The 27686-nt window shown below is 56.5% G+C and overlaps 1 protein-coding gene across 4 annotated transcripts; it reads left to right on the top strand.

Annotated features, from left to right (window-relative positions):
- The first annotated feature begins 72 nt into the window (after positions 1 to 72).
- Positions 73 to 27686, top strand: ABCG4 (ATP binding cassette subfamily G member 4). 4 transcript variants are annotated; one of them, XM_051837702.3, is made up of 15 exons: positions 73 to 297; positions 13567 to 13820; positions 17898 to 18015; positions 18101 to 18233; positions 18327 to 18377; positions 18542 to 18687; positions 20015 to 20138; positions 20267 to 20381; positions 20522 to 20664; positions 22567 to 22665; positions 22841 to 23009; positions 23092 to 23192; positions 25362 to 25520; positions 25631 to 25749; positions 25947 to 27686. In XM_051837702.3, the coding sequence occupies exons 1-15, from the start codon at positions 224 to 226 to the stop codon at positions 26170 to 26172; spliced, it is 2031 nt and encodes a 676-aa protein (XP_051693662.1). In that variant the 5' UTR covers positions 73 to 223; the 3' UTR covers positions 26173 to 27686. The 4 variants fall into 4 exon arrangements, with proteins under 4 accessions (XP_051693662.1, XP_051693664.1, XP_051693663.1 ...); XM_051837704.3 differs by lacking the exon at positions 73 to 297 and adding an exon at positions 11790 to 11903; XM_051837703.3 differs by lacking the exon at positions 73 to 297 and adding an exon at positions 12150 to 12882.

Here is a 27686-nt window from a genome sequence, read left to right as displayed (position 1 = left end):
GTGGAAGTTAACTGGGTAGCAAGAGGTACATCTTTCTGGAAGAGGAGCTGAGTAATCCGACTTATTCCCCTTTTAGTGCCTGGTGTGGCTTATTTCTGTCGTGTTGCTGCCTCTGCTGCAGCCCCACTTTGGTGAAATGTCTCTGTTCTTTCTCAGAGCATTTGCCATCTCCATGGAGGCCCCCAGCACTTGGACATGAGTGGGCTGCAGATCTATGGCATAGATGAGAATGGGGCTGACCCGGGAAGATGGAGCAGCTGAGCACGGCCACACTGATCAGAACCCAGTGCCCCTGGGGTAAGGTTCCTTACCTCTGGGGCTGTGGGAGGAAGGGAGAGCCGGGTGGATTGGGAGGCTCCCTGGGGAATGGCAGGTACTGCAGGGGGCCAGGAACAAAATGCATTTTCCTGGGGGATAGGATCTGTTTTCAGTAGATTTTCACAGAGGCTGAAACACCTCCAAAATACAGACATTTTTTAGGCTGGTTTGGCTACTTCTCAGTACACAGTGTTCATTCTTATGTCTGCTGCCGTGGAGAGGCCAAGGAAATACTCTGAGAGTCTTAGACGACCAGGAAGTTGCCTAAAAAGGATTCTGGATCTGTTAAAGGGCTTGCTTTAAATTCTTACTGCGAAAACTGTCTATTGTTGACAGAATTAAGAAAGGAAAATAAAATCTGTCAGCTTTTTTTTTTTTTTTAAGATTCTTTATTTGAAAAGCAGAGTAACAGAGAGGGAGAGACAGAGATCTTCCATGTGCTAGTCTACTGCCTAAATGCCCTGCAGCAGCTGGGGCTGGGCCAGGCTGGAGCCAGGAGCTGGAGCTCCACCTGGGTCTCCCATGTGGGTGGCCAGGGCTCCAGCACTTGGGGCATCTTCCACTGTTTATCCGGGCACATTAGCAGGGAACCGGATCAGAAGTGGAGCAGCTGAGACTCAGCCAGCACTCATGCCTATGGGATGACAGGATTAGGGAGAGCTTCCATCTACTGGTTCAGCCCCCAGCTGCCTGTGAGAACCAGGGCTTGGCCAGGTGAAAGAAGCCTGGAGTGCACGCAGGTCTGCCATGTGTGTGATAGGTACTCAAGTACTTGAGCCATCACTGCTACCCCCCCCCCGGGGGAGGGGCATGCATTAGAGGAACCTGGATGTGAAGTGGAGTAGCCAGGACTCCAGGGACTGTGATGTGGGATACAGGCAGCCCAAGTGGTGACTTAGCATCCTGTACCACAGGTCCTCCTCCATCAGCCATTTTCTTTTCTTTTCTCTCTTTCTTTTTTTGGAAAGGCAGAGTTAGAGAGAGAGAAAGGTCTTCCATTGGTTCACCCCCCAAATGGCCGCTACGGCCGGTGCGCTGCGTGGATCCAAAGCCAGAAGCCAGGTGCTTCCTCCTGGTCTCCCATGCGAGTGCAGGGCCCATGCACTTGGGCCATCCTCCACTGCCTTCCCGGGCCACAGCAGAGAGCTGGACTGGAAGAGGAGCAACCAGGACAGAATCCAGCGCCCCAACCGGGACTAGAACCCGGGGTGCTGGCACTGCAGGCGGAGGATTAGCCTAGTGAGCCGTGGCACCGGCCCATTTTCTTTTCTTTCTTGCTTTCTTTCTTTCTTAGATTATTTGAAAGAGTTACAGAGAGGGAGGACAGAGAGAGAGCTTCCATCTGCTGGTTTAACTGGCCAGATGGCTATAATGGCCAGGACTTGGCCAGGCCAAAGCCAGGAGCCAGGAACTCCAGCCGGTGTCCCACTTGGGTGACGTCGTCTGCTCTTGCTTTCCTCGTGCCTTAGCAGGGAGCTGCATCAGAAGTGGAGCAGCCAGGACTCCAATGCGCTCATGTGGGATGCTGGCATTGCAGGCAGCGTAACCCCCTGGCACAATGCCGTTCCCATCATCTCAGTTCCTGCTGTGGCCCAGGCACAGCTGTTAAGGATACAAAAATAATACCTAGGACCCATCCTGGAGGGACTTGCAGTATAGAGACAAGGAGAGAGTATGTAAGGGAAGTGATAGGAACTTACGCTGTATGTTGAGAAGGTTCAACATGGTGGACCGTAGACCTGGGCATGGGGAAGGTTTTTTTCTAGAAAGAGACCCTAACCAAGACCAGAAGAAGATTGTCAACGCCCGCCATCCTGAAAGAGTGGTGCCCTGTTTTCAAAGGTAGTTCTAAAGAAAAGTGGTGAGCTGAGAAGTATATGTATACGGAAGTCCACCATGGCTACTTTGGTGTTTTATGCACACACACCCATGAGGGCACTTCAAAAAATTGGGGAAATCCATGCCCAATATTTTCTAATACGCATCTTCCATGAGCTTTTTGAAGACCCCCTCAGGGGCCTGTGTTGTGGCGTAATGGGCTAAGTCTCCCCCTGCCGCGTCGACATCCCCTATGAGTGTTGGTTCCTGTCCTGGCTGCTCCACTTCCGATCCAGCTCTCTGCTTATGTCCTGGGAAAGCAGTGGAAGATGGCCCGAGGGCTTGGATCCCAGCATTCATGTGGAAGACCTGGAAGAGAATGGCTCAGCTCCAGCCGTTGTGGCCGTCTGGGGAGTGAACCAGCGGATGGAAGACCTCTCTCTCTCTCTCTGCCTCTCTCTCTATCTCTCAAATAAATAAAATCATTTTTTTTAAAGTGACTAATTTCCTATTTTAAAAAAACCCTCATAGGTATACTATGAAATTATTTTCCTAATGTTCAAATTTCATTCTTGAAGTCCCAATGTGCCGTTCCGTTTGGTGATCTAAGCAGTGGCTTGGGCTGCCTTTGAGTAATCCGGCGCTCTTGACATCATCCCTCACTGAGGAGTGCCTTCAGGGTCAGGCCTGCATCCTTTGGGGAGGCTCCTTCCCGACAGTTGTGCACATCCTGCACACTACCCAGACGATGGTGACAGCACGAGAGACTCTGGTCTGCTGTCAACATCATTCCAGCTCCCTGGAAGCAGGTAGGACCTGGAGGCCAAAGCTTAGCATGTGTGGGCTAGGAAGCTCTGGTCTGGGACTGAGGAGTTCAGGCGGATCGAGGCCTGTAGAAATACTGGAGGCTGGGCCTGGGTGAGAGCAGACCCTGGAGAGGAGGCTGGCATACTAGTTTGATCACCTTCCAGTTTCATCTGAAGTCAGCCCTTGTCGCCACATCATGGTGAAGAGTGGAGAACCCGTCTTACTCCTAAAAGGGTGGGGAGCGAAAGCAGGTGGCCCAGGAGTTGGAGGCTGAGGGTGCTTTTCTCTTGCCTGGGGCAAGGTCACTACCTCCGAGAAGGGCATGGAAGAGCTGAGTGGATATAAAAACAGATGCTCCGAGATGAGGAGGGAGGAGTAAATGCTTGTGCGTGACCTAGTGAATGTGGGCCCTTAATGAAAAGGGCAGTGAGCACATTGACGGAGGCTGGGGGAGCAGTGAAACCTTCAGATCACACAGGACAGCTTGGATTCCTTGTCTGGGGGAGGTCTCTGGAGGACAAGTAGGTTGGCAAAACCTGGAAAGCAATGGGAACGTCACTGTCCATGTGCACTTTAAAGGTTAATTTTATTTCTTTATTTGAAAGAATTATACAGATCTTCCATCCACTGGTTCACTCCCCAAATGGCTGCAAAGGCTGGGGCTGTGTCAGGCCGAAGCCAGGATCCAGGAGCTTTTCTTGGGTCTCCCACGTGGGTGGGAGATGCCCACCCACTTGGGCCATCTTCTGCTGCTTTCCCAGGTGCCTTAGCGGGGAGCTGAATTAGAAGTAGAGTAGCTGGGACTTGATCAGGTACCCATATAAGATGCTGGTGTGGCCACAGTATTTTTTAGTAGCAGACACCAGCCTCCCTGAAGCAAAAGCAGCAAACAGACCACTAGGTAGATCCACAGCAAGGGCCTGACAGGACGGGGACTGGGCAGGGCCAAGGAGCAACATGATGAGAGCAGCTGGGAGGGCTCATGAGGTCCAGACTGGAGAGACTAGAAGGTAGGAGTGGAAATGAAAGCCCTGGACGCTCTAGGGAGACTTCTGATCAGCTGATGTGCTGACAAACGGACAGCTTCAAATGGAGATACAGGGTCCAGAGTATGTTCACGGGAAAGGAGGCTGCTGAGTGGAGGCGGAGAGCACTGGGGCCGTGGAAATCGGGAAGTGGAGCATCTGAGGGCCCAGCAGCCTTGGGCTCTCTGCTCCACCCACCATGGGCTGCAGTTTTTGTTTGTTTTAAAGATTTATTTATTTACTTGAGAGGCAGAGTTACAGAGAAAGAAGTCTTCCACCTGCTGATTCACCCCCCAAATGGCTGCAATGGCTGGAGCTGGGCAGACCTGAAGCCAGGAGCTTCTGAGTCTCCCACATGGGTGCAGGGACCCAAGGACTTGGGCCGTTTTCTACTGCTTTCCCAGGCTATCAGCAGGGAGTTAGGTAGTGGAGCAGCTGCAAACCAAACTGGCAACCATATGGGATACCAGCACAGCAGGCAGTGACGTAACCCACTATGCCACAGTGCCAGCCCTAGGTGTACCCTTTTTTAAGAACTCTTTTTTAGGGGGCTGGCGCTCTGGCCTAGCAGGTTAAGCCACCATCAAAGCTGCTGTCTGCAGGGCTGTCATCCTTTATGGGCTCTGGTTTGAGTCCTGGCTGCTCTACTTCTGATCCAGCTCCCTGCTAATGTGCCTGGGAAAGCAACGGAAGATGGCCCAAGTGCACCCGTGTGAGAGACTCAGATGGAGCTCCTGGCTTTGGCCTGGCCCAGCCCTGGTCATTGTAGCCATTTGGGGAGTGAACAGCAGGTGGAAGATCTCTCCCTCTCTCTCTTTCTCTCTCTCTTTTTTTTTTTTTTTTTCAGGAGCCAGGTGCTTCTCCTGGTCTCCCATGGGGTGCAGGGCCCAAGGACTTGGGCCATCCTCCACTGCACTCCCTGGCCACAACAGAGAGCTGGCCTGGAAGAGGGGCAACCGAGACAGAATCTGGCGCCCCGACTGGGACTAGAACCCGGTGTGCCGGTGCCGCAAGGTGGAGGATTAGCCTAGTGAGCCGCGGCGCTGGCCTCCTCTCTTTGTGTGTGTGTGTGTTTCTGTCTCTCCCTCTCTCGCTGTAACTCTGCCTTCCAAATGAATAAATACAATTTTTTTTTTTTTGACAGGCAGAGTGGACAGTGAGAGAGAGAGACAGAAAGAAAGGTCTTCCTTTGCCGTTGGTTCACCCTCCAATGGCCGCCGCGGCCGGCGCGCTGCGGCCGGCGCACCGCGCTGATCCGATGGCAGGAGCCAGGAGCCAGGTGCTTTTCCTGGTCTCCCATGGGGTGCAGGGCCCAAGCACCTGGGCCATCCTCCACTGCACTCCCTGGCCACAGCAGAGGGCTGGCCTGGAAGAGGGGCAACCGGGACAGAATCCGGCGCCCCGACCGGGACTAGAACCCGGTGTGCCGGCGCCGCTAGGCGGAGGATTAGCCTAGTGAGCCGCGGCGCCGGCCTAAATACAATTTTTTTTAAAAAAAAGAATATTTGGGAGCCAGTGCTGTGGTGTAGCAGGTAAAGCCACCACCTGCAGTGCCAGCATCCCATTTTGGCGCTGGTTTGAGTCCCGACTACTCCACTTCCAATCCAGCTCTCTGTTGTGGCCTGGGAAAGCAGTAAAAAATGGCCCAAGTCCTTGGGCCTCTGCACCTGTGTGGAAGATCTGGAAAAAGCTCCTGGCTCCTGGTTTCAGATTGGCACAGCTCCGGCCATTGCGGCCAGTTGGGGAGTGAACCAGCAGATGGAAGACCTCTCTCTCTCTTTCTCTCACTCTGCCTCTCCTTCTCTCTCCGTGTAACTCTGACTTTCAAATAAATAAATAAATCTTAAAAAAAATAAAAAAGAATTTATTTGGAAGGCAGAATTACCGCGAGAGAGGGAAAGATAGAGCTTCCATCTGCTGGTTCACTCTCCAAATGTCTGCAGCCCCAGGGTTAGGCCAGGCCAAGGCCAAGAGCTCCATCTGAATTTCCCGTGTGGGTGCAGGGGCCCAAGCACTTGGGCCATGCTCTGCTGCTTTCCTAGGAGTACTAGCAGGGAGCTGGATTAGAAATGGGGCAGCTAGGACTCGAAGTGGCACTCCAACATGGGATGCTGGTGTGGCAGGTGGCAACTCAACCTGGTGTGCACAACACCAGTCCCACTCTGAGGGGAAGGAGCCAGGCCCGAAGGAAAAGCTGGTTCAATACTGATTTGAGGCTGGTACCATGCGAAAGACATCCACAGTGGGAACTCCAGTCCTGGGCACGAGGAAAGAGACAACTTGGCAGAGAAACTTGGCACTCTGTAGCATGGAGAACTCGCTTTTTTGTTATTAGAGGAAGCAGAGAGAGAAATACCTCGTTGTTTAAATGCACTTCGATATTCCTTGATTTTGTATTTATATTTTTAAAAAATTTTTAAACAATAAAGATTTAAAAAAAAAAAGCAACAATAGGGTTTCTGCCTAGCCCCTGAGAGATCAGGAACAGCAACCAGTAGGGATCCCTCCAGCTCACCGCCTGCCTTAGGGAAGCCACAGGAGAGGACCGGCAGGGACCAGGAAGCCAGCAGATGGAGGCAGAGGGCGCCATCGGTCTCCGGAATGCCCCGCTGCCTTCCAGGCCTGAGCTGCATCTCCCCAAGTGGCCAGCAGAGGGGCCTTCCACCGACAAATATCACAGTGTACATGAAAAGTGGAATTAAAGCTGTGAGCTGTGGAGGCAGGTGTTTGGTGCAGTGGCTGACACACTAAGGATGCCCCATCCCATATCAGGGTGCCAGGGTTCAATCCCAGCTTCACTCCTGAGTCCAGCTTCCTACTAATGCACACCCTGGAGGGCAGCGGGTGATAGCTCAAGTAGTTGGGTTCCTGCCACCCATCTGGGAAACTGTAGCCCTGTCCAGCCCTGGCTGTTTTGGGCATTTGGGAAGTGAACTAGTGGATGGAAGATCTCTCTGCCTTTCAAATAAAAATGAAAATAAGGGCTGGCACTGTGGCTCCCTAGGCTAATCTTCCACCTTGCGGCGCCGGCACACCGGGTTCTAGTCCCGGTCGGGGCGCCAGATTCTGTCCCGGTTGCCCCTCTTCCAGGCCAGCTCTCTGCTGTGGCCAGGGAGTGCAGTGGAGGATGGCCCAAGTGCTTGGGCCCTGCACCCCATGGGAGACCAGAATAAGTACCTGGCTCCTGCCATCAGATCAGCGTGGTGCGCCGGCCGCAGCGCATCGGCTGCGGCAGCCATTGGAGGGTGAACCAACAGCAAAGGAAGACCTTTCTCTCTGTCTCTCTCACTGTCTACTCTGCCTGTCAAAAAAAAAAAAAAATTTAAAAATATTAAGGGGCTGGCACTGTGGCACAGGGGGTTAAAGCCCCAGCCTGCAGTACCCACATCGCATATGGGTTCCAGTTTGTGTCCCAGCTGCTTTTCTTCTAATCCAGCTCCCTGCTAATGCGCCTGGGAAGGCAGTGGAGGATGGCCCAAGTGCTGGGATGATGGGAGACCAGGATGGAGTGAGTTCTTGGCTTCTGGCCACAGCCTGGCCACCAATCCCTTGCTGTTGGCAGGCGTTTGGAGAGATGTTCAGGAGATTGAATATCTGTCACTCTCTCTGTCTCTCTTTCTAATGATTTATCTATTTGAAAGGCAGAGTTGCAGGGTGGGGTGGGGGAGGTCTTTCATCTGCTGATTCACTCCCCAAACAGCTGCAATGGCTGGAGCTGAGCTGATCCGAAGCCAGGAGCCTGGAACCTCTTCTAGGTCTCCCATGTGGGTGCAGGGAACCAAGGACTTGTGCTATTTTCCACTGCATTGGAAGTGGAGCAGCTGGGACTTGAATGGGTGCCCATGTGGGATGCCGGCACTCAGGTGGCGGCTTTACCCATTACACCACAGAGCTGGCCTCACTCTGCCTTTCAAATAAATAAATGTTAAAAAAGAAAAGGTGGGGGGGGGGGGAGCAGCGCCGTGGCTCACTAGGCTAATCCTCCGCCTGCGGCGCCGGCACACCAGGTTCTAGTCCTGGTTGGGGCGCCGGGTTCTATCCTGGTTGCCCCTCTTCCAGGCCAGCTCTTTGCTGTGGCCCAGGAGTGCAGTGGAGGATGGCCCAAGTCCTTGGGCCCTGCACCCACTTGGGAGACCAGGAGAGGCACCTGGCTCCTAGCTTCAGATCAGCACATCCGCGGCAGCCATTGGAGGGTGAACCAACGGTAAAGGAAGACCTTTCTCTCTGTCTCTCTCTCTCACTGTCCACTCTGCCTGTCAAAAAAAAAAAAAAAGTGATAAGTGTTGGTTGGTGCCCTATGCCCCTGTACTCCCCACTCCCCTGTTGCCCTGCAGTTGTTTTGTCTCTTAAAAAACAAACAACAATAACAAGAAGTGTGTCTTCTCAGGAAGCAGAGATCTGCCCTCGGGGGCATGTGTCGGGAGCACCTCCAGAGTGGGGAGAGTCTGCCCTAGGGAATCGCTGGAAGATTTGGAAGGTTCATGTGCTCCAACGAGAGGGGGCTGTTCCCTGGGATGCAGGTGGATGTGCTTGGTAAAATGGGAAGGTGACACTGTTAGGGAAAGGGGAAGTTTGAGGGAGTAAATAGGTAGAGCCACAGCTCAGAGCCACTGAGACCCGGACCCACCGCACCAGCTGTGTGACCTCACACTTGTACCTAGTACTCTGAGCTACAGTTTCCTTATGGAAAACTTGGGGAGACAATGGATGGATCAGTCAACAGGTTTTTATTGGGTGCATTTTCTGTTATAGTTCTAGGAAGATGGGGAGAAAGAGACAGACCTAGCCCCTTTCTCAGAGAGCATAACTCTACCCTGGGTGCCTACATTCAATGAATACAGCTTTGGGGGTGGGTATTGTGGCACAGCAGCTTAAGGCCTATTCAGGTCACCGCATCCCGTGTTGGCGTGCCTGGGACCACATCTCATCTCCTCTTTCAATCCAGCTCCTTGCTGATGTGCCTGGGGGCACAGCAGGTGATGGCCCAAGAACTTGGGTTCCAGCCACCCAGGTAGGAGACCAGGATGCGTTTCCTGGCTCCTGGCTTCATCCTAGCCCAGTCCTGCAGTTGCAGGCATTTGGGGAGTGAACCAACAGATGGGAGATCTCACTTTCTCTGCCTTTCAAATAAATGAATTTTTAAAAAAGATAAATGTAATTTTCTATATTCTGCCAAGGAAGCATGAGATTCTTCTGGGAAAAGGAAATGAACCTGAACTAGAGATGTGTGGGCCCGAGGCCGACACTGGCGTAGCAGGTGAGGCTGCTGTCTGCAGTGCTGGTGTCCCATGTAGGGGCTGGTTCGAGTCCCGGATGCAGTACAGAACTTGTAAGAAGTCGTTACAGATATCTGATTCCAAGTTCAGGACATGGACGACCTGCTCCCGTGGGGGAGAGGGTGTCATGGAGGAGGGAAAGCCTGTTTCAGGGCAGAGGGGCGGGAGGGCCGGGTAGGGGCTTCCAACCCAGGGAAGGGAAGGTTCACCTAGAGCAGTGGCTTTCACCTTTGCTTGCCAATGGGGTTGCCTGGTAGCCTCTAAACATCTAAAGAGCCGGGGCCCCACACCAGATTCAGGAGCACTGGGTCTGGAGTGGCATCTGGTCATCTTTTGAAAGCCTCCCAGGACACACTGCTTCCAAGGCAAGGCTGAGGCCCAGTGCGCTGAGCCCTGCAGTACAGGAAGCTGATGGGAGATGTGGAAATGCTGATCTCAGAAGGTGACGAGCGGGACCTTTTGTGGTATAGCTGGTTAAGCCTCCGCCTGCAATGCCAGCATCCGTCAGTTCAAGACCCGGCTGCTCCACTTCTGGTCCAGCTCCCTGCTAATGCACCTGGGAAAGCAGCAGCAGAAGGGCCAAGTGCTTGAGCCCCGACTTAAACCAGGCATTCCAAATGGGATGCGGGTGTCCCAAGGGGCATCTTAACCTCTGCACCAAGTGCTGGCCCCTGCTACCCGTTAGATGTATCAGCTTGGGTATATTGCTCAACCTCCCTATCTCTCCGTTTCTTTGTCTCTGAGGAGGGTGTGTAAAACCTGCTTGCTAGGGATACTGTGAGTGTTAAATGAGATAATACCTGGCAGATAGTAGAGTGGTCCCTGCATGTCACTGGAAACGGGTTCCAGGACCCCCTGTGGATGCTCCAGTGGCTTATATAAAATATCACAGTATTGCATTTAATCATGTATACTTTAAGTCAAATCTGCATCCCGTCAAATATCTGATATAATGTAAATGCTATGTGAATAGTTATAGTTGTTACCCCATATTGTTTAAGGACATAATAACAAAAAGGCTGCACATGTTCAGTGCCAATGTAACTTTTTAGTGCTTTGTTTTAATTTATTTGAAAGGTAGAGTTACAAAGAAAGAGAGAGAGAAGAGAGGTCTTCCATCTGCTGGTCTACTCCCCAAAAGGCCACAATGACCAGGGCTGGGCCAAGCTGACATCAGGAGCCTGAAACTCCATCCAGGTCTCTCCTACAGGTGGCAGGAGCCCATGTACCTGGGCCATCTTCCACTGCTCTCCTGGGTGCATTAGCAAGGAGCTGGATCAGAAGTGGAGCAGCTGGGACTGGTGCTCCTAAGGGACGTCTGCAGTGCAAGTGGCTTAGCATGCTGCGTCACAGTGCTGGCTTCCAGTGCAACTTTTTAAAAAATTTATTTGACAGAGAGAGAGAGAGAGAGAGAGAGACAGAGAGAAAGGTCTTCCTTCCATTGGTTGACCCCCCAAATGGCCGCCATAGCCGGCGCTGTGCTGATCTGAAGCCAGGAGCCAGGTGCCTCCTCCTGGTCTCCCATGCAGGTGCAGGGGCCCAAGCACTTGGACCATCCTCCACTGCCTTCCAGGCCACAACAGAGAGCTGGACTGGAAGAGGAGCAACTGGGGCTAGAACCCAGTCCTCATATGGGATGCTGGTGCCGTAGGCAGAGGATTAACCAAGTGAGCCACAGTGCCAGCCCCAACAACTTTTTTTTTGAAGGTAGTGTTACAGAAAGAGACAGAGGGATCTTCCATCTGCCTGGTTCACTTCCCAGATGGCTGCAACAGCTGGAGCTGAGCCAATCTGAAGCCAGGACCAGGAGCTTTTTTCAGGTCTCCTATGTGGGTGCAGGAGCCCAAGCACTTGGGCCATCTTCTACTGCTTTCCCAGGCCGGAAAGCAGAAAGGCGGCAGATGCAATTTAGACTATTTTTTTTTTCTCTAGTTGCCGTTTGGCCTACTGATTGGGATGCCACTCCCCGAATTGGAGTGCTTGGGCTCATGCCTGGCTCTGGCTCCTGACTGCTACATCCTGCTGCAGCAGACCCTGGGCGTCCCTCCTCTGTCAGCGATGGCTCAGATGGTTGGGCTGCTGCCACCTATGTAGGAGACTTGGATTGAGTTTCAGACTCCCAGCTTTAACTCCTCCCGCCTCATCACCATAATGGACACTGGGGTGTGAACCAGGGGATGGGAGAGCTCCTTCTGTGTTTTTCTAGCTCTCTCAAACAAACAAAAAAATTACACACACACACACATATGGGGAGAGAGAGAGAGAGAACTTTTCTTTTGATCCTCCGTTGGTCGAATCCGTGGATGCAAACCCTCCCGGAGAAAGGACTCACGGCAGTTGCTCAGCAAATGCAGTGCTGGCGGCTGGGGGAGTAAGTAGGAGAGCGCCGGAGGTTAACGTGGAGAAGGCAGTTTGGGCGTGAGAAAGTTGAAAAGGCTGGACCCACATCCCAGCTAAGCCTCGCAGTTCCAGGGCGGGGCCTGGCCGTGCGCTGCAGGGGCCGCGAGCCGCCGGCGGCGGAGAGGCTGCCGGGTGGCGGGGAGGCTGCCGGGCGGGGTAGCAGCAAGATTGACTGCTAGTAACCTCTCACTGCTGCAGTGAGCAGCAGCCTCAGCGGCCCCGGCCGCCGCCCCTCCCATCCATCTCGGCGCTGTGACAGGTGGGAACTTCACGCTCAGGTCACGTGTCTTGGCTGGCTAACCTACTTACCCCTCGAAGACACAGGGGCGGGGGCAGGCAGGGGCCGAGAGGGATTGTCTGAGAAAGGGGCAGAGCAGGGGAGAGTCGCCCCTTTGCCGGGACTGAGCTGCGGGCTTGGGATGCAGGGGGGAAGGCGCCCGTGGGAGAAGGGGCCGGAGGCAGAGGCTGTGAGCCGGATGCCGGCCCTGGACACAGGTGCCTGGACTGAAGGCCCGAAGCTGGCTGGGTGAAGAGACTCCTACAGTGGGAGCAGGCAGAGCTCCGGGTACCGCTTTGACCTGGGGGCTGGCTGCCCGCGAGCTCCCTCAATGCAAGCCCCTGGCCCTTCCTAACCACGACCTCCCCCTCGGAGCGGATGGTGCGAGGGAGAGGGGTGTCCCAGTGCCCTCAGACTGTCGCTGTGGTGGAAGCCTTTGTGCCCAGTTTGGGGATTTGGGCGGGACGCTGAGCTCAAGGACGGGAGCTGAGGGAAACGGGTTCACGACGCCTCGAGGACGATGGCATCCGCACCCCGTCCCCGCCGAGCGGCTCCAGCCCTCCCTTCCTCACTGCTCCCGAGGCGGCCTGTCGCCGCCAACTTGCGGTCCTGCATCCACAAATGCGCCCCCAGCGCCGCGCTCGCCGTCGCCATCCTCGCCCCCCGCGGGCTGCGGGCGGTGCGGGCCCTTTAAGAGCAGCGGGCCCGGCGAGCAGTGGCTTGGAGGAGAGCGCAGTCGCCCGGCGGGCTCGGGAGGACGGAGCGCCGGGCACCGGGCTCGGGGAACCGGGTGTGCGCAGCCGAGCGGAGTCGGGGGCAGGACCCCAACCGCCCCTCCCCAACCTGGTCGTCTTCTCCGACCCGAGGCCCGGCCTCCCTGCCGCCCACCCCGCCCCGGCCCCGCCCCGGCCCGGGCGGCCGGGATCCGGAGCCGGGACGCGGGTGCCGCAGCCCGAGGCAGGTAAGGAGGGCCCGTGGTCTGCATCCCCGGCCCGCGGCGGCGCCCAGAGGCGCGGCCCGCACGGCCCGGGGGCGCGTCAAGGTGACTAGGCACCGGCGGCGGTGGGGGGCGGGGGGCGCTGCGGGGGCCGCGGGGCTTTGAGTCCGGGGGGCGCGCCTGTCTCTGGGAAGAACACTGGGCACGCCGGCCCGCGGCATCCGCGGGAGGGGCCGGCCGGGGTGTCGCGCCCTGCGGTGGGGAGGGGTCGCAGCGGGAGGCCCGGAGCTGCCCTTCTCGGGCTCCCCGGCCCACCACCCTGCGTTCCCCCTGTCCCCGGGACCTCCTGGCGGGCAGCTTCGGCCGCCGGCCCCTCCCCCCACGCCACCCGTCGGGTCCCCAGGGGCTGCTGGCCCGCAGGGTAAGGAGATTAGAGCCCGAGCCGCGGCGGAGAGGACGGGGCGGATGAAGGCTCGGAGGGGCCGGGCTGGGGCGGGTGCTGCCCGGGACAGGGGAGAGATCCGGGCGAAGCGGCGCAGCGTGGGGAGTGGGGGTCGGGGGGCGCGGATGCCCGGGCCGTGGGAAGCGAGGGGCCAACAGTTGCCGTTCTGCCCTGAGCACCAAGGAGGCGCGGGCAGCACCGGGCAGGCGGGGAGCTTGGGGCGGCGGCGGGGGGTCCGCCCCGACTGAGCCGGCCCTCTCCTGCAGGCCGGCACGCGGCGTGATGGCGGAGAAGGCGCTGGAGGCCGTGGGCTGTGGACTAGGGCCGGGGGCCGTGGCCATGGCCGTTGCACTGGAGGATGGGGCGGAGCCCCCGGTGCTGACCACGCACCTGAAGAAGGTGGAGAACCACATCACAGAAGCCCAGCGCTTCTCTCACCTGCCCAAGCGCTCGGCCGTGGACATCGAGTTCGTGGAGCTGTCCTATTCCGTGCGGGAGGGGCCCTGCTGGCGCAAACGGGGTAGGGAGCGCGGGTCCCCCGCGAGCTGCCTCTGCTGGAGTCTCAGGCCTGAGAGTCCCCTGCTGCGGGACCCCTGCCCCTCCCTGGGTAGCCAAGCCCCTCCCTCCCTGTGGCAGCTGGGGTGCCAGGGTCCGTTCTCCCCACACCTGTGAGCTCTGCCCTGTCCACCAGGTCCTTGGGAGGCCCTTGATGAGTTTGGGTGTTTGGGTGTGGGGAGGGGTCCTGCCTGGGAGGGCTGGCATGCTTGGCACACCCTGGGGTCCCTTCCTAAGATGCTCTCACTGCTGTCACCTCACTCGGTTCTTGCCACAGTCCACTGAAACAGGAAGGGTGGAGGTCTGGAAGGGTGGATGTCATCCTCCCGTCACTCACACGGGATCCCAGGCTCAGGGAAGTTGATTAGCTTCACCGATGTCCTCGCATGGTTAATAAGCACAGAGCTGGGGCCAGAAGCTGGGCCAAGCGGCCCCTGTCCCCGCCTCCTGGCCATCAGCACTGACTGTCTCCAAGCGGCCCCTAACCTACCTGGGTAGCTCCAGCTGGGAACAGAGAAGCTCGGTTTGTTTCCGGGAGCCTGGGTGTGGGCCCGGGGTGGAGCTGGGCCATTGTTCTCTGGGATTTGAGAAATAGGTTTGGGATGCTTCAGAGCTGGGCTTAGCCTGAGCTGGCTCCGCACTCTCCACCCTCCCTCCCGTGAGTGACCGTGAGTGACCGCCAGGTCTGGGGACGCGCCGAGGGGAGCTGAGGCAGGAGGGCTCCCTTCCTGGTAAGCGGTCTCTCTCTGGTTGAGCACAGTTCTAGGCAGGTGTTCTGTGCCAAGGAAGAACCGTGGCTGGCTGGGCACTCCCCAGCTGCTGCCACCCACCAGGCCCACCCTGGCCACCCCGATGGGCCTTCCCGCTCTTGGACCTCGTCCATCCCACTCTGCTGTCCCATCTCACGGTCCCTCCTCGGCCCTCTGCTTCCCCCCACTCTGCTCCTCTTTGCCTTGGAGTCCCTCTCTGCTGCTGTAGAGATCAGAAAGCAGCTGGAGGTGGGCACGGGTGGGGGAGGCTCCTGTCTTTCCCAAGTTTATCTTCGGTCTCCCCTAGCTACACACAGCGTTCTGTGTATTTTTCAGAGCGCTTTCCTATTAATCGTTATTAAGGATCTCACTCCATATTTGTCGCAGTCCCACGAAGGCCTTGGGAGGGGATGCACCCACCCTTCTTTTAACAGCTCAGGGACCCGAGGCTCGGCAGAGCCGCGCAGGAGTCTCGGGCCCGGCAGGACCAGACTGCAGCTGTCTGTCCAGCACGTGGCCTGGCGGGAGCCCAGGGACATGGGGTCCTAGCCACCTGGTGGCTGAGTGGCCTGGGGCGGGCTGTCTGTCCCAGTCTGCCTCCTGTCCCCATGTGTAAACAGAGGAGCACCCTGGCTCGGCCAGGATGCTGTCTGGAAGCACTTTGTGCGGGCAAGTGTAAGATGAGATCTGTGCTGGGATTGCATGAGGGGAGGGCTCCTCCCTGCCCATTTCCTCCCTGCAAAAGGGATCACTTCCTGTGAGTGCCTGTGAAAGGCAGGTGCTGGAGTGCACCTCCCCCCCATCTCTGTTTGGGAGGGAGGACGCCCAAGGCAGGGGATTATTATAGCCCATGACGCCCCCTTTCCAGTAAAGAACTTGCTGTGTGACCTTGGGTGAGTCACTGGATGTCTCTGGGCCCCAGTTGCCTCATCTGTGTTGGTACAGAGCAGCTGAAGCAATGCGCACCATCTGGGTGGGATTGGAGCCCAGCAGTGGGAGGGGCTGATTCCCTCTGATGTCCAGAGCAGAGCCCTGAGAGTAGTGGTGGGCAGGCATTAAATGAGACAGTGCTTCAGGGCCTGCTCGGGAGCCGGTGTGGGGCAGGTAGTGGGCTCCTTGGGGGTCGGCAGAGGCGAGGGGAGGCGCTGGGCCAAGTGAGGGCTGCAGGCTCAGCAGGCAAGGCCCGCGCCGCCTCGTCAGTCCCGTCTAGGCATTTCTACCCCCGTCCTCTGGATTGCTTTCTATGTATGCAGGAACTCCAAAATGTTCCCAGAAAATGGGATTATAAGATACTTATTTTGGTGCAAAAAACTTTGAAATCCATGCAGAGTTATTCATAATGCACTTTCCATGAACTTTTTGAAGTACCCTTGTATGTCTGTTTTTATACAGCGATTTTCTCTCCCCTTTCTTTCTTTCTTTCTTTCTTTCTTTCTTTCTTTCTTTCTTTCTTTCTTTCTCTCTCTCTCTCTTTCTCTTTCTTTCTTTCTTTCTTTCTTTCTTTCTTTCCTTCTTTCTCTCTCTCTCTCTTTCTCTTTCTTTCTTTCTTTCTTTCTTTCTTTCTTTCTTTCTTTCTTTCTTTCTTTCAGATTTTTTTTTATTTACTTGAGAGGTAGAGTTACAGAGAGAGAGAGGGAGAGGCAAATAGAGAGGTCTTCCATCCGCTGGTTCACTCCCCAAATGGCTGCAATGGCCAAAACTGGGCCAATCCAAAGCCAGGAGCCAGGAGCTTCTTCCAGGTCTCCCATGCGGGTGCAGGGGCCCAAGGACTTGGGCCATCCTCCACTGCTTTCCCAGGCCACAGCAGGGAGCTGGATTGGAAGTGGAGCAGCCGGGTTGCGAACCAGTCCCCAAATGGGATGCCAGCCCTGCAGGCGGTGGCTTTACCTGCTATGGCACAGTGCTGGCCCCACAGTAGAGATTTTCCTTCCAAGGCCTGGAGGGCCTCTGCCTTTTGAAATCCTGCTCGTCCTTCAAGGCTCAGCTCTTCCAGGAAGCCTGATTTTTTTTTTTTTTTAAGATTTACTTATTTATTTGAAGAAGCTCCTGGCTCCTGGCTTTGGATTGGCCCAGTTTTGGCCATTGCAGCCATTTGGGGAGTGAACCAGCGGATGGAAGACCTCTCTATTTGCCTCTCCCTCTCTCTCTCTGTAACTCTACCTCTCAGTTACACAGAGAAGGAGAGGCAGAGAGAGAGAGAGAGAGAGAGAGAGAGAGAGAGAGAGGTCTTCCATCTGCTGGTTCACTCCCCAGATGGCCGCAATGGCTGGAGCTGCATCCCAAGCCAGGAGCCAGGAGCTTCTTCCGGGTCTCCCATGCAGGTGCAGGGGCCCAAGGACTTGATCCATCTTCCACTGCTTTCCCAGGCCACAGCAGAGAGCTGGGTCAGAGGTGGAGCAGCTGGGACTTGAACCGGTGCCCATATGGGATGCTGGTATTGCAGGCGGTGGCTTTACCTGCTACGCCACAGCACTGGCCCCAAAATGTTACTTTTTAAAATGCTCTCCATGTGCTAAGCATGGTGTCATGTACATCACGGGTGTCCTCCCATTGAGTCTTTACAAAAACGTTATGAGATGGGTACATATCCTCATTTTACAGATGAGGGACCTGGAGCTCAGAGAGATTAAGCAGCTTGCCTGAGGTCACACAGCTGGTAAGTGTGGAGCCAGAATTTGAACCCAGATCCACCTAACTCCATTCTGGGGCTCTTAATGCGTGTGCTGCCTCCTAAGGAATGGATGGTGAGATTTTACTGGGCCGTGTTAGGGGCTGGTGAGACAAGCATGACAGGCAGAGAGCACATGGAAGGCTTTCTCAGGATGAAGCATCGCTCTAAGAAGGTATACATGCAGAACCAACACTTACTGAGCACCTACTGCATGCCACGCAGCCTGCTGAGGTTTCGGACCCCGCCCCAGATGCACGTGCTGCTGTGGAGACACAGGGAAGCCTTCCTGGAGGGGGTGAGACGGTGGTGCCATGATTACAGAAGAGGGCCTGGGTCTTCCCAGACCTGCATCTCCTCTCTGTGCCGTGAGATGCATGGGTTTGTGCAGAAGAGGCTTGTCCTCTCTGGCACTTTGGCGGTAGTGGTGGTCATTTGTAGGTGACCAGGATGAGAGAGTAGGGCTCGCTGGTGGGCTCTGAGGGTCGCTCCTCCGTCCTGACCCAACCACACTGAGCAGGGGCCATGGCCCATCGTGCTGAGAGCCATGGCTGCTCCCAAGAGGCTCGGCAGTGCCTGCGTTTGCTGTAGCCTTGGCCAAAGATCCCCGCCTTGCTCTCCGCAGGTTATAAGACCCTCCTCAAGTGCCTGTCAGGCAAATTCTGCCGTCGGGAGCTCATCGGCATCATGGGCCCCTCGGGGGCGGGCAAGTCCACGTTCATGAACATCTTGGCAGGATACAGGTGAGAGGATGAGCACGGGGTGGGGTGGGTTGGACAAGGGTCCCTAGGGGCACCCTGCATCTCCAAGCGACACCCCTCCCCCCAGGGAGTCAGGAATGAAGGGGCAGATCCTGGTGAACGGGAGGCCGCGGGAGCTGAGGACCTTCCGGAAGATGTCCTGCTACATCATGCAAGACGACATGCTGCTGCCGCACCTCACCGTGCTGGAAGCCATGATGGTGAGGCCCGCCGGCCCTGGCCTGCCTCCCTCTCCTCCCCGCCGCCAGGGCCCCTCCCAGCCACCCCTGTCTCACCTCCTCTCTGGGCCCCAGGTCTCTGCCAACCTGAAGCTGAGCGAGAAGCAAGAGGTGAAGAAGGAGCTGGTGAGTGGGGGAGGGGAGGCAAGGGGGCCAGCTGCCCAGCGTGGGGGTGGGAGCGTGGTGGCCAAGGCAGGGGCCCGCGGGCTTCAGAAAGGTGCATGGGAGGCGTGGGAGGCGCCTGCGGGAAGCAGACTCTGATCTGCTCTTGGGGGCTGGGGCGGAGCCAGGTGACAGAGATCCTGACAGCGCTGGGCCTGCTGAGCTGCTCCCACACGAAGACCGCCCTGCTCTCCAGCGGGCAGAGGAAGCGCTTGGCCATCGCCCTGGAGCTGGTCAACAACCCGCCCGTCATGTTCTTTGACGAGCCCACCAGGTAGTCCTCCCCTGCCACTCCTCCCTGCATCCTGTCTCACGTGGGGTCAGCGTCTCTGTTTGCAGCCTCCTGCGGCCAAGGGGAGGGCTTCTTCCTCCTTCCGTGCCTGCCAAGCCTGCTGCCAGGCAGGGACCCGGGTGCCTCCTTGGCCGAGGCCTCCTCTCCTGTGTCCCCACACTGTTAGCCACCACACCCTGTTGCCCCCAGGTGGCCCTGCCCCATCCTTCCCCAGGGCCAGTGCTTGCGAGCCGGACACCACCAGCGGACTCTGAGCGCCTCGTGTCCGCTCCCTTCCAGCCAGCCCCCATCCGCTCGGCCGCCCACGAGTACTTTCTAAAAGCCCAGTCTGGCAGGCCCCACACCCCTACTGGAAGGTATGCGGCGCCTCCGGTTGCTGCCAAGACCCAGGCAGGTGCCTCTCCGAACCTCCTTCTCCGGCCTCACGTCTTGTATTTTACGCTCTAATAATGCCGAAGCCTTGCAATTCCTTGGTCAAACCATGTGTTTCCTACCCCCAAGCTGTGCCCATGCTGAGTCTTCGGCCTGCAGTGCCCTTCAACGTGGCGCCTCCCCTTGCGCTGTCATCTGGCTCAGCTCTGCCCTCAACCAGGCTCCCTCAAGACAGCTGCGTCCCCCCAGCTCCCCGTGTCGCTACACCACTTTTCACCTAACCTCAGATCACCTGTGGCTGTGCACTTGTCCATCTCTCCCTCCAGCCCAGAGTCAAGGTCTCGTTTATGCACCATTAATAATCCCAGTGCCTGGAATACAAGGGTGCTCGGTACATGCCTGTGAAGCTGAGCAGTGGGCACCTGCGCGTGCCTGAAGCATACAGGACCTCCAGGAAAAGGGGGTGGCCAGAGATTCCTTCCTGCAGGCCCCGCCCCTTTTATTTATTTATTTTTATAGGTTTATTTTATTTATTTGAAAGTCAGCATGACACACACACATACACACACACACACAGATTGATCTTCCATCCACTGGTTTGTTCCCCAAATGACCACAGTGGGTGGAGCTGAGCCAATTGGAAGCCAGGATCTGGGAGCTTCTTCCAGGTCTCCTATGTGAGTGCAGGAGCCCAAGCACTTGAGCCATCTTCTGCTGCTTTCCCAGGCCATCAGCAGGGAGCTGGATCCGAAGTGGAGCAGCCGGGACTTGAGCTGGTGCCCACATGGGATGGTGTTGCAGGCGGTGGCTTTACCCGCTGTACCTCAGTGTGAGCCCTGGGCTCCACCCCTTTCACAGCTGCTGCCCAGCCCCAGATGCTCCCCTTTCTCGGCCCTACCCACCTCACCGGGCGCCCTGCTGGCCTCTCTCTGCACAGCGGTCTGGACAGTGCCTCTTGTTTCCAAGTGGTGTCCCTCATGAAGTCCCTGGCCCACGGAGGCCGTACCATCATCTGCACCATCCACCAGCCCAGTGCCAAGCTCTTTGAGATGTTTGACAAGGTGAGTGTCTTGGGCCTCAAAGAAGACTGGCCTGAGACGAGGGGACCCCGGGGGCCATTCGAGGTGCTGGCGGGGCCCCGGTTCAGCCTGCCTGTTGTGAGTTTCTTACACTTCGCTTTCTGCCTCAGCTCTACATCCTGAGCCAGGGTCAGTGCATCTTCAAGGGCGTGGTCACCAACCTCATCCCCTATCTGAAGGGGCTCGGCTTGTACTGCCCCACCTACCACAACCCCGCGGACTTCAGTGAGTGGGGGCTGGGATGCCCGCTGTGGGCTGACCCTGGGGCTCGGGGTGCCCGCCTTCCCCGCACATCCCAGGAGGGCTGACTTCCCCCATGAGAGACGCGGGTGGGTCTTGGCTGACCCCCGCTCTCTGTCGCGCAGTCATCGAGGTGGCGTCGGGCGAGTATGGAGACCTGAACCCCATGCTGTTCAGGGCTGTGCAGAACGGGCTGTGCGCCATGGCTGAGAAGAAGAGCAGCCCCGAGAAGAACGAGACCCCTCACCCCTGCCCCCCCTGCCCTCCGGTGAGTGTGAGTGCAGAGGCGGGAGAGGAGAGGAGAGCACTGGCAGTGGCCCTGCCAAAGACACTGTCCCTCAGAGCTGCCGCAGCTGCTGGGTGCTAGGAAGAAGCCGGGACTTGGGACAGACCTGCATGAGCAGTGGTGTGGTCCTGGGTGCCAAGCTTTGGTTTGTGCGTTCACTTATTCTTTGAAGTCATGTTGAGCGCCTGTAGTGTGTTGTCCTTCAATTCCGCCGTGCCCCTCAGCCCCGGGGCCAGGGTGGCTTGCTGTTGCCTCTGAGCTGCAGGTGGTGACACTTGCCCTGCAGGGTTAGGGGGACTAAGCAGATGATGGCAGGAAGCCCCAGCACTGTAGTTAGTACATTTGCCAGGGCCAGTTCTTCCCCCGCTGAGCTACTAAAACCTTCGAATTCCAGAAGGGTTACTTAGTGTTACCACTCTTACATTTTTTAAGCAGAAACCATTTTACTTACTTTTTTTTTTTTTTTTTAAGATTTATTTGAAAGGCAGAGTTACAGAGAGAGGGAGGGGTGGGAGGAGAGGCAGAGAGTGAGATGTTCCATCCTCTGGTTCACTCCCCAAATGGCTACAATGGTCAGGGCTGGGCCAGTCTGAAGCCAGGAGCCAGGAGCCTCTTCTGGGTCTCCACGTGGGTGCAGGGACCTAAGGACTTGGGCCATCTTCTATTGCTTTCCCAGCACATTAGCAGGGAGCTGGATAGGAAGTGGAGCAGCCAGGACTTGAACTTGTGCCCATATGGGATGCTGCTACGCCACAGCACCAGCCCCTTACTTATTTTTAAAATTTTTAAAAAAATATTTATTTATTTTATTTGAGAGGTAGAGTTACAGACAGTGAGAGGGAGAGACAGAGAGAGAGGTCTTCCCTCAATTTGTTCACTCCCCAGTTGGCTGCAACAGCTGAAGCTGTGCCAATCTGAAGCCAGGAGCCAGGAGGTTCTTCCCGGTCTTCCACACGGGTGCAGGGGCCCAAGCACTTGGGCCATCCTCCACTGCTTTCCCAGGCCATAGCAGGGAGCTGGATGGGAAGTAGAGCAGCTGGGTCTAGAACTGGCGCCCAAATGGGATGCCAGTGCCGCAGGCAGAGGATTAACCTACTGTGCCACAGTGCTGGCCCCTATTTTTTTAAGTTTTAAACGTTTATTATTTTTTTGTTGAGATGCAAAGGGGGGCAGAGAGAAAGAGAGAGAGAGAGAGAGAGAGGTCCCAACAGCTAGTTTACTTCCCAAGTGCATGGGAGCCAGGAACTCAATCCAGGTCCCCCATGTGGGTGGCAGGGACTCAACAACGTGCTGCCTCCCAGGGTGTGCACTGGCAGGAAGCTGGGATCAGAAGCAGAACTGGTACGCAAACCCAGGCGCTCTGATACGGGATGGAGACGCACCACTGACAGCGTAGCTGCTAAGCCAAAGCCCACCCTATTATTGTCATTGCTGTCATTATTATCACTAAATAATATTAATGTGAAATGGGTGGCATAGAGGAATTATACAGTGGTACCTTCAAAAACTCATAGAAAATGGGATTAAAACACAAGTTTATTTTGGTGCAAAAACGTTGAATCCATTAATGGTGTCTTCGTAATACTCATGAACTTTGCGATAACCCTTGTACACTTCGGGTTAGTGCTTTTCAATGCATTAAAGATGCAACTGGGATTCCTTGGCCACTGTTCCATCTCCCCCCTCCCAGGTGTTCACTCCCTCCTCGCCTCTCTCAATAAATCTCTCTACGATTCGTACCCCTCAGCCCAGCTTCCCCGTACCCAACCCAGTGGTGGAGGATTCTCCTGCAGACCTGGAGGACCCCTGCCCTTGGGCCGGGCTCAGCATTTGCCCATTCTCCAGGCCGGGCCAGGCTCACCGGAGCCAATTTTCTCTCCCCAGGAAGTGGATCCCATCGAGAGCCACACCTTTGCCACCAGCACCCTCACGCAGTTCTGCATCCTCTTCAAGAGGACCTTCTTGTCCATCCTCAGGGACACGGTGAGGCGTTGGGTCGGGGGAGAGGAAGCTGCCATCAGCCCATAGGCCTGGCCCTTTGGGCTGGAAGATCCTGGCACCTGTGGGTCTGTGTGCCTGGGAAGCTCCAACCCTTGGATGGCCTGCCCATCCCTGGGCTGTGACGCATCCCGTGTCCTCTCGGCGACCCTTCCCACAGGTCCTGACCCACCTGCGGTTCGTGTCCCACGTGGTGATTGGCGTGCTCATCGGTCTCCTCTACCTGCACATCGGCGACGATGCCAGCAAGGTCTTCAACAACACCGGCTGCCTCTTCTTTTCCATGCTGTTCCTCATGTTTGCTGCCCTTATGCCGACTGTGCTTACCTGTGAGCTGAGCTGCCCGGGGCATGGGCCATGGGGGAGGGGCGGGGTGTCAGCCAGCTGTGCCTGATCTGCCTGTGTCCGTAGTCCCCTTGGAGATGGCAGTCTTCATGAGGGAGCACCTCAACTACTGGTACAGCCTCAAAGCGTATTACCTGGCCAAGACCATGGCCGATGTGCCCTTTCAGGTGAGCCTCAGCCCCGCCCCCACTGCCTCCATGCTGTCTTGTTCCCTCCATCGCTTAGCAGGTGGGTGGTGAGGACCTGCCGTGCACCAGGTCTGTACTAGCACTGATAGCTCTGATAGAGCCTTGAGCTCACAAGCTGATGTTTTAGTGGAAACAACTAGCAACCACCAGAAGATGCTGCCGAGGGCAACCTTACAAATGACTCCCTGTAAGACTGTCGGAGGCAGCAGACAATCAGTAGACCCCGGGGCTTGCTACCGTGTGCTAGCTGCACGTCTCCCTGTTTCAGTGTCTGTAAAGGGGGTGACGAGAGGACCTCCTACAGGATTCTTTATGAGAAGTAAATGACTGACTACGAGAAAAATCTTAGAACAGTGCGTGGCATATATGAAGCACTCATTAAATGTTAGCTGGTTTCTTTCCTTCTTTTTTTTTTTTTTTTTTTAAGACTTATATTTATTTGAAAGGCAGAGTTACAGAGAGGCAGAGGCAGAGAGAGAGGTCTTCCATCCACTGGTTCACTCCCCAGATGGCCTCAGTGGCCAGAGCTGCACCAATCCAAAGCCAGGAGCCAGGAGCTTCTTCCAGGTCTCCCATGCGGGTGCAGAGGCCCAAGGACCTGGGCCATCCTCCACTGCTTTCCCACGCCATAGCAGAGAGCTGGATTGGAAATAGAGCAGCTGGGACTTGAACCGGCACCTACATGGGATGCCGGCACTGCAGGCAGTGGCTTTACTCATTATGCCACAGCACCGGCCCCCCAGTCGGTTTCTTGTTATGACTATCACCACCATGTTCTGAGCACCAGGGCTGCCAATCATCCCCAGGCACCTGCATGTTACGAGGGGGCACCCATTCCTCGGGGGTGGCTCCTGTGCTGTGCCAGGTTCCATGACAACAACACAGGCTGGATCTTGGCCTGCGGTTGGGCACACACACTTGGTTCTATCCTGCTTCCATATTAAAAAAAAAATCTGTTTGTTTATTTATTTATTTTTGAGAGACAAAGTCCCTGCCACTGGTTTACTCCAAAATGCCTGGGAGCCAATAACTCAATCCGTGTCAGCCCAGCCACTTGAGCCATCACCTGCTGCTTCCCAGGGTTATGCATTAGCAGGAAGCTGGAATCAGGAGTGGAGCTGGGACTTCAACCCAGACACTGTGATACAGGCTGTGGGGTGTGTCCCAACCATCATCTTTAATGCTAAGCCACATGCTTGGTTCCTGCCTGCATCTTTTACTCTCCACCCCCCTCTCTATTGCAATTTTTTCTTATAATACTATTTCTTCTACTATTTATTTATTTGAGAGGCAGCGACTAAGAGAAAGAGGTAAAGGCAGAGAAGAGAGAGATAAATAGAGACAGAGAGCTCCCATCTGCTAATTCACTCCTAAAATACCTGGAGCCAGGAACTCAATCCAGGTCTCCCATGCGAGCGGCAGGAACCCAAGTATTTGAGCCCTTGCCGCTGCCTCCCAGGGTCTACAGTGGCAGGAAGCCAGGGTCAGGAGCCAGAGCTGAGCATCGGACCCACGTGCTGTGATGTAGGATGCAAGAGTCTTAACTTGTGTCTTTACTGCCAGGCTAGACACGTGCCTACTCTTCTATTAAAAAGAAAACGTTTCACTGTGTATATTTGAGGTTTATAATGCTGTGCTATGAGATGCAGAGAGTAAAGTGTTACCATGCTGAAGCAAATGAACATGGCTCTCATCTCAGAGTTATCTTTCTGTGACAAGAGCAACTGAAATACACTAAACTTCAACAGGAACTCCTAATACAACAGGACTTTATTGCCTGTGGTCCTCCAGGTGTAGCTCAGATCTGTAAATTTGTTGATTCTACACACAGGATATAGTCTCCTGGGAAAACCAAACAGGCTCCTAGGACGAGCGACCGCAGTAACAATACAAGCACCAAGCAGGCCTGGCCAGGAAGGACTTTGGGAGCTCAGAGCAGGGAGATGTCACTGTGTCTGAGCTGGTCAGAGCAGGCCTAATGGAGCGGTGGGACTGGCAGGTGCCACGTGTCAATCTGGGGGACGGGGTGATGGAGAGGGTGGAGGCAGCACAGGCAGGGAACACTGCAGGCACAGGTGCTCTAGAGCTAGGGGGGAGTGGAGGCCCCCGGCTTAAGGTCTGCTGCCCAGCTGCATGCCCGCCCCCCAGGTGGTGTGCCCCGTGGTGTACTGCAGCATCGTGTACTGGATGACGGGCCAGCCAGCTGAGACCAGCCGCTTCCTGCTCTTCTCAGCCCTGGCCACCGCCACGGCCTTGGTGGCCCAGTCTTTGGGGCTGCTGATCGGCGCCGCCTCCAACTCCCTACAGGTGGGGATTCCCCATGGGGCCTTGTGGGAGGAAGCATGGGGGGCCATCAGGGGTGGACCCAGTCTGTCCTGGTCACTCCTGTGATGGCCTGGCCCTCCCCCTCCCTCCAGGTGGCCACCTTCGTGGGCCCGGTCACCGCGATCCCTGTCCTCCTGTTCTCTGGCTTCTTTGTCAGCTTCAAGACCATCCCCACTTACCTGCAGTGGAGCTCCTATCTCTCCTACGTCAGGTCAGTGCCCCTTCCTTCTCCTGCCCTGCAGGGGACTGTGCCCAGGAGACCCCGGTTGTGCCGGGTCTGGTGCCTGCCTAACTCTCCCGCGGGCAGGGCGCCCTGGCTGGCTCAGGGGGGTCAGAGCTGGGCTCTGGCAGTTTGCCCAGGGAGTGGACACGGCGCTCTGTCAAGCTCTGACGCCCCTGCCTACCTAGGTATGGCTTTGAGGGTGTGATCCTGACAATCTATGGCATGGAGCGAGGAGACCTGACGTGCTTGGAGGAGCGCTGCCCGTTCCGGGAGCCACAGAGCATCCTCCGGGCGCTGGATGTGGAGGATGCCAAGCTGTACATGGACTTCCTGGTCTTGGGCATCTTCTTCCTGGCCCTGCGGCTGCTGGCGTACCTCGTGCTTCGTTACCGGGTCAAGTCGGAGAGATAGAGCCTGGCTCCTGGCCTGGGCCCCAGCCCCTGCAGCTGGAAGCCCTGGGCCCCAGCCCTTTGGGGGCTGTTTTAACCTTGTAGCACTGGTTGCTGGTGTGGCCACCGTCCCCTCCCCCAGCTGCTCCACAGACTGTGGTCCCAGCCAGGCCCTGGCGAGGGGCTTCAGCCTCCCCACTGCGCCCAGGAGTCTTCCCATTTGATGCAGTTTGTAGCTTCCTCCCTACTCTCTCCAACACCTGCATGCAAAGACCCCTGGGAGGCTGCCACTCTCCTCCCTGCCCTGGCACCTTCCTCTGTTGTCTGCCTAGGAGCCCAAGGCTCTCCAGGCTCCCACGTACAACTGACCAAAGTGGCCCCCTCTGGGGGGCCCCACCACACAGGTGTTTGTAAACCGGGCAGCTCTAAAGTTGGAGTGCCAGGGCTGGGCCCTGGTGGGGCCCCCTGGAAGCCCCATTCTGGATGTTGGAATGGAGCAGGGAAGGACTCTGGAAGTCTCTCCCTCCTCTTCCTCACCTTTCCCCCTCCCCGAGAACCTGGCTGATTTGGACAATCTGCTGACAGAAGCTGGATTTTCTGTCTGGGTCTGCACTCCTAATCCTGAGGATTGGAGAGACCTGGGGCCGTGGGACGCCCCGCTCCCTGTGCCCCCTGCCTTTGGGGAGTAGGGCCTGGTGGTACCTCTGCAATAACGTCTGTGTTTCTGTCCCACCTGCCGGCGGAACTGGAGAATGCACTTTATTCTGGGTGTGAGTGGGGGAAGACCTGCCCCCACAGCAGGGTCTCACGAGGCTCCCTCCCCTCTCCAGAGCCACAGGCACACACATGTGAACGGGCAATCTCAGCTCCCCACACTCGCCATTCCCTCCGGCTCGGAGGACCAGTGCCAGCGGCATCACGGTGGTGGCAGTGGCGGGCGCTGCAGGGAGGGCGGTGCCAAGCTCCTCCCGGGGATCCCACTTTGGAGACTCTCAGGAGGAGGCTGGTGCTGCCCAGGTGTCTCCAGGATCGGCAGGTGTCTCCCCTCCCTCCCCCCCATCTTTCCTTCCTCCCAAGCCAAGGGTGGCATGGGGCGCTAGCTCCCTGGAGTTCAGGACCCAACACAAGCACAAGCATGGGCATCCGTTGGCCTTGGCCACCATCACCCCATGGCTTTCCTTTTGTGCTCCAATCTGGCGTTCTCATCCCCCCACCCCTCCCTGGCCGCTTGCTGCTCATTCAGAGTCCTGTCCATGTCTCTCCAGCCCTTGCCGTCAGCAGGTGGCCCACGGGCATCAGAGCAGCACGCCCTGAGCACCAGGTGGCAGACACACGCAGAGCGAGCTGCTCACTGTCCTGGTGGGTGCAGGTGCAGGTGCCCTCTGATCTCCCCTCTGTCCAGGGCTCCCCTTCACACCTGTAAGAGGACCTCTCTCCCCTCCCTCACCCTGCCACAGGTTCTTCTCCTCACACAGAGATGCCAGTTGTATTTGTGGGATTTCACCCATTATTAATAAAACCTATATTTATACAGTA

The sequence above is a fragment of the Oryctolagus cuniculus genome, chromosome 1, assembly GCF_051225735.1.
Source record: "Oryctolagus cuniculus isolate XC-2025 breed Fujian yellow rabbit chromosome 1, ASM5122573v1, whole genome shotgun sequence".
NCBI classification, from domain to species: Eukaryota; Metazoa; Chordata; class Mammalia; order Lagomorpha; family Leporidae; genus Oryctolagus; species Oryctolagus cuniculus.
Note: the sequence above shows the minus strand (reverse complement) of the source record. Positions and strands in the feature narration are given on the sequence as shown.

Excerpts from the sequence above, each read along its gene's own strand:
- ABCG4 (XM_051837702.3), top strand. The coding sequence starts at position 224 with ATGAGAATGGGGCTGACCCGGGAAGATGGAGCAGCTGAGCACGGCCAC. Across the intron at positions 18,378-18,541 it reads AAGAGGTGAAGAAGGAGCTG|GTGACAGAGATCCTGACAGC; the intron begins GTGAGTGGGGGA and ends GGGCGGAGCCAG. Across the intron at positions 25,521-25,630 it reads CCGCCTCCAACTCCCTACAG|GTGGCCACCTTCGTGGGCCC; the intron begins GTGGGGATTCCC and ends CCCTCCCTCCAG.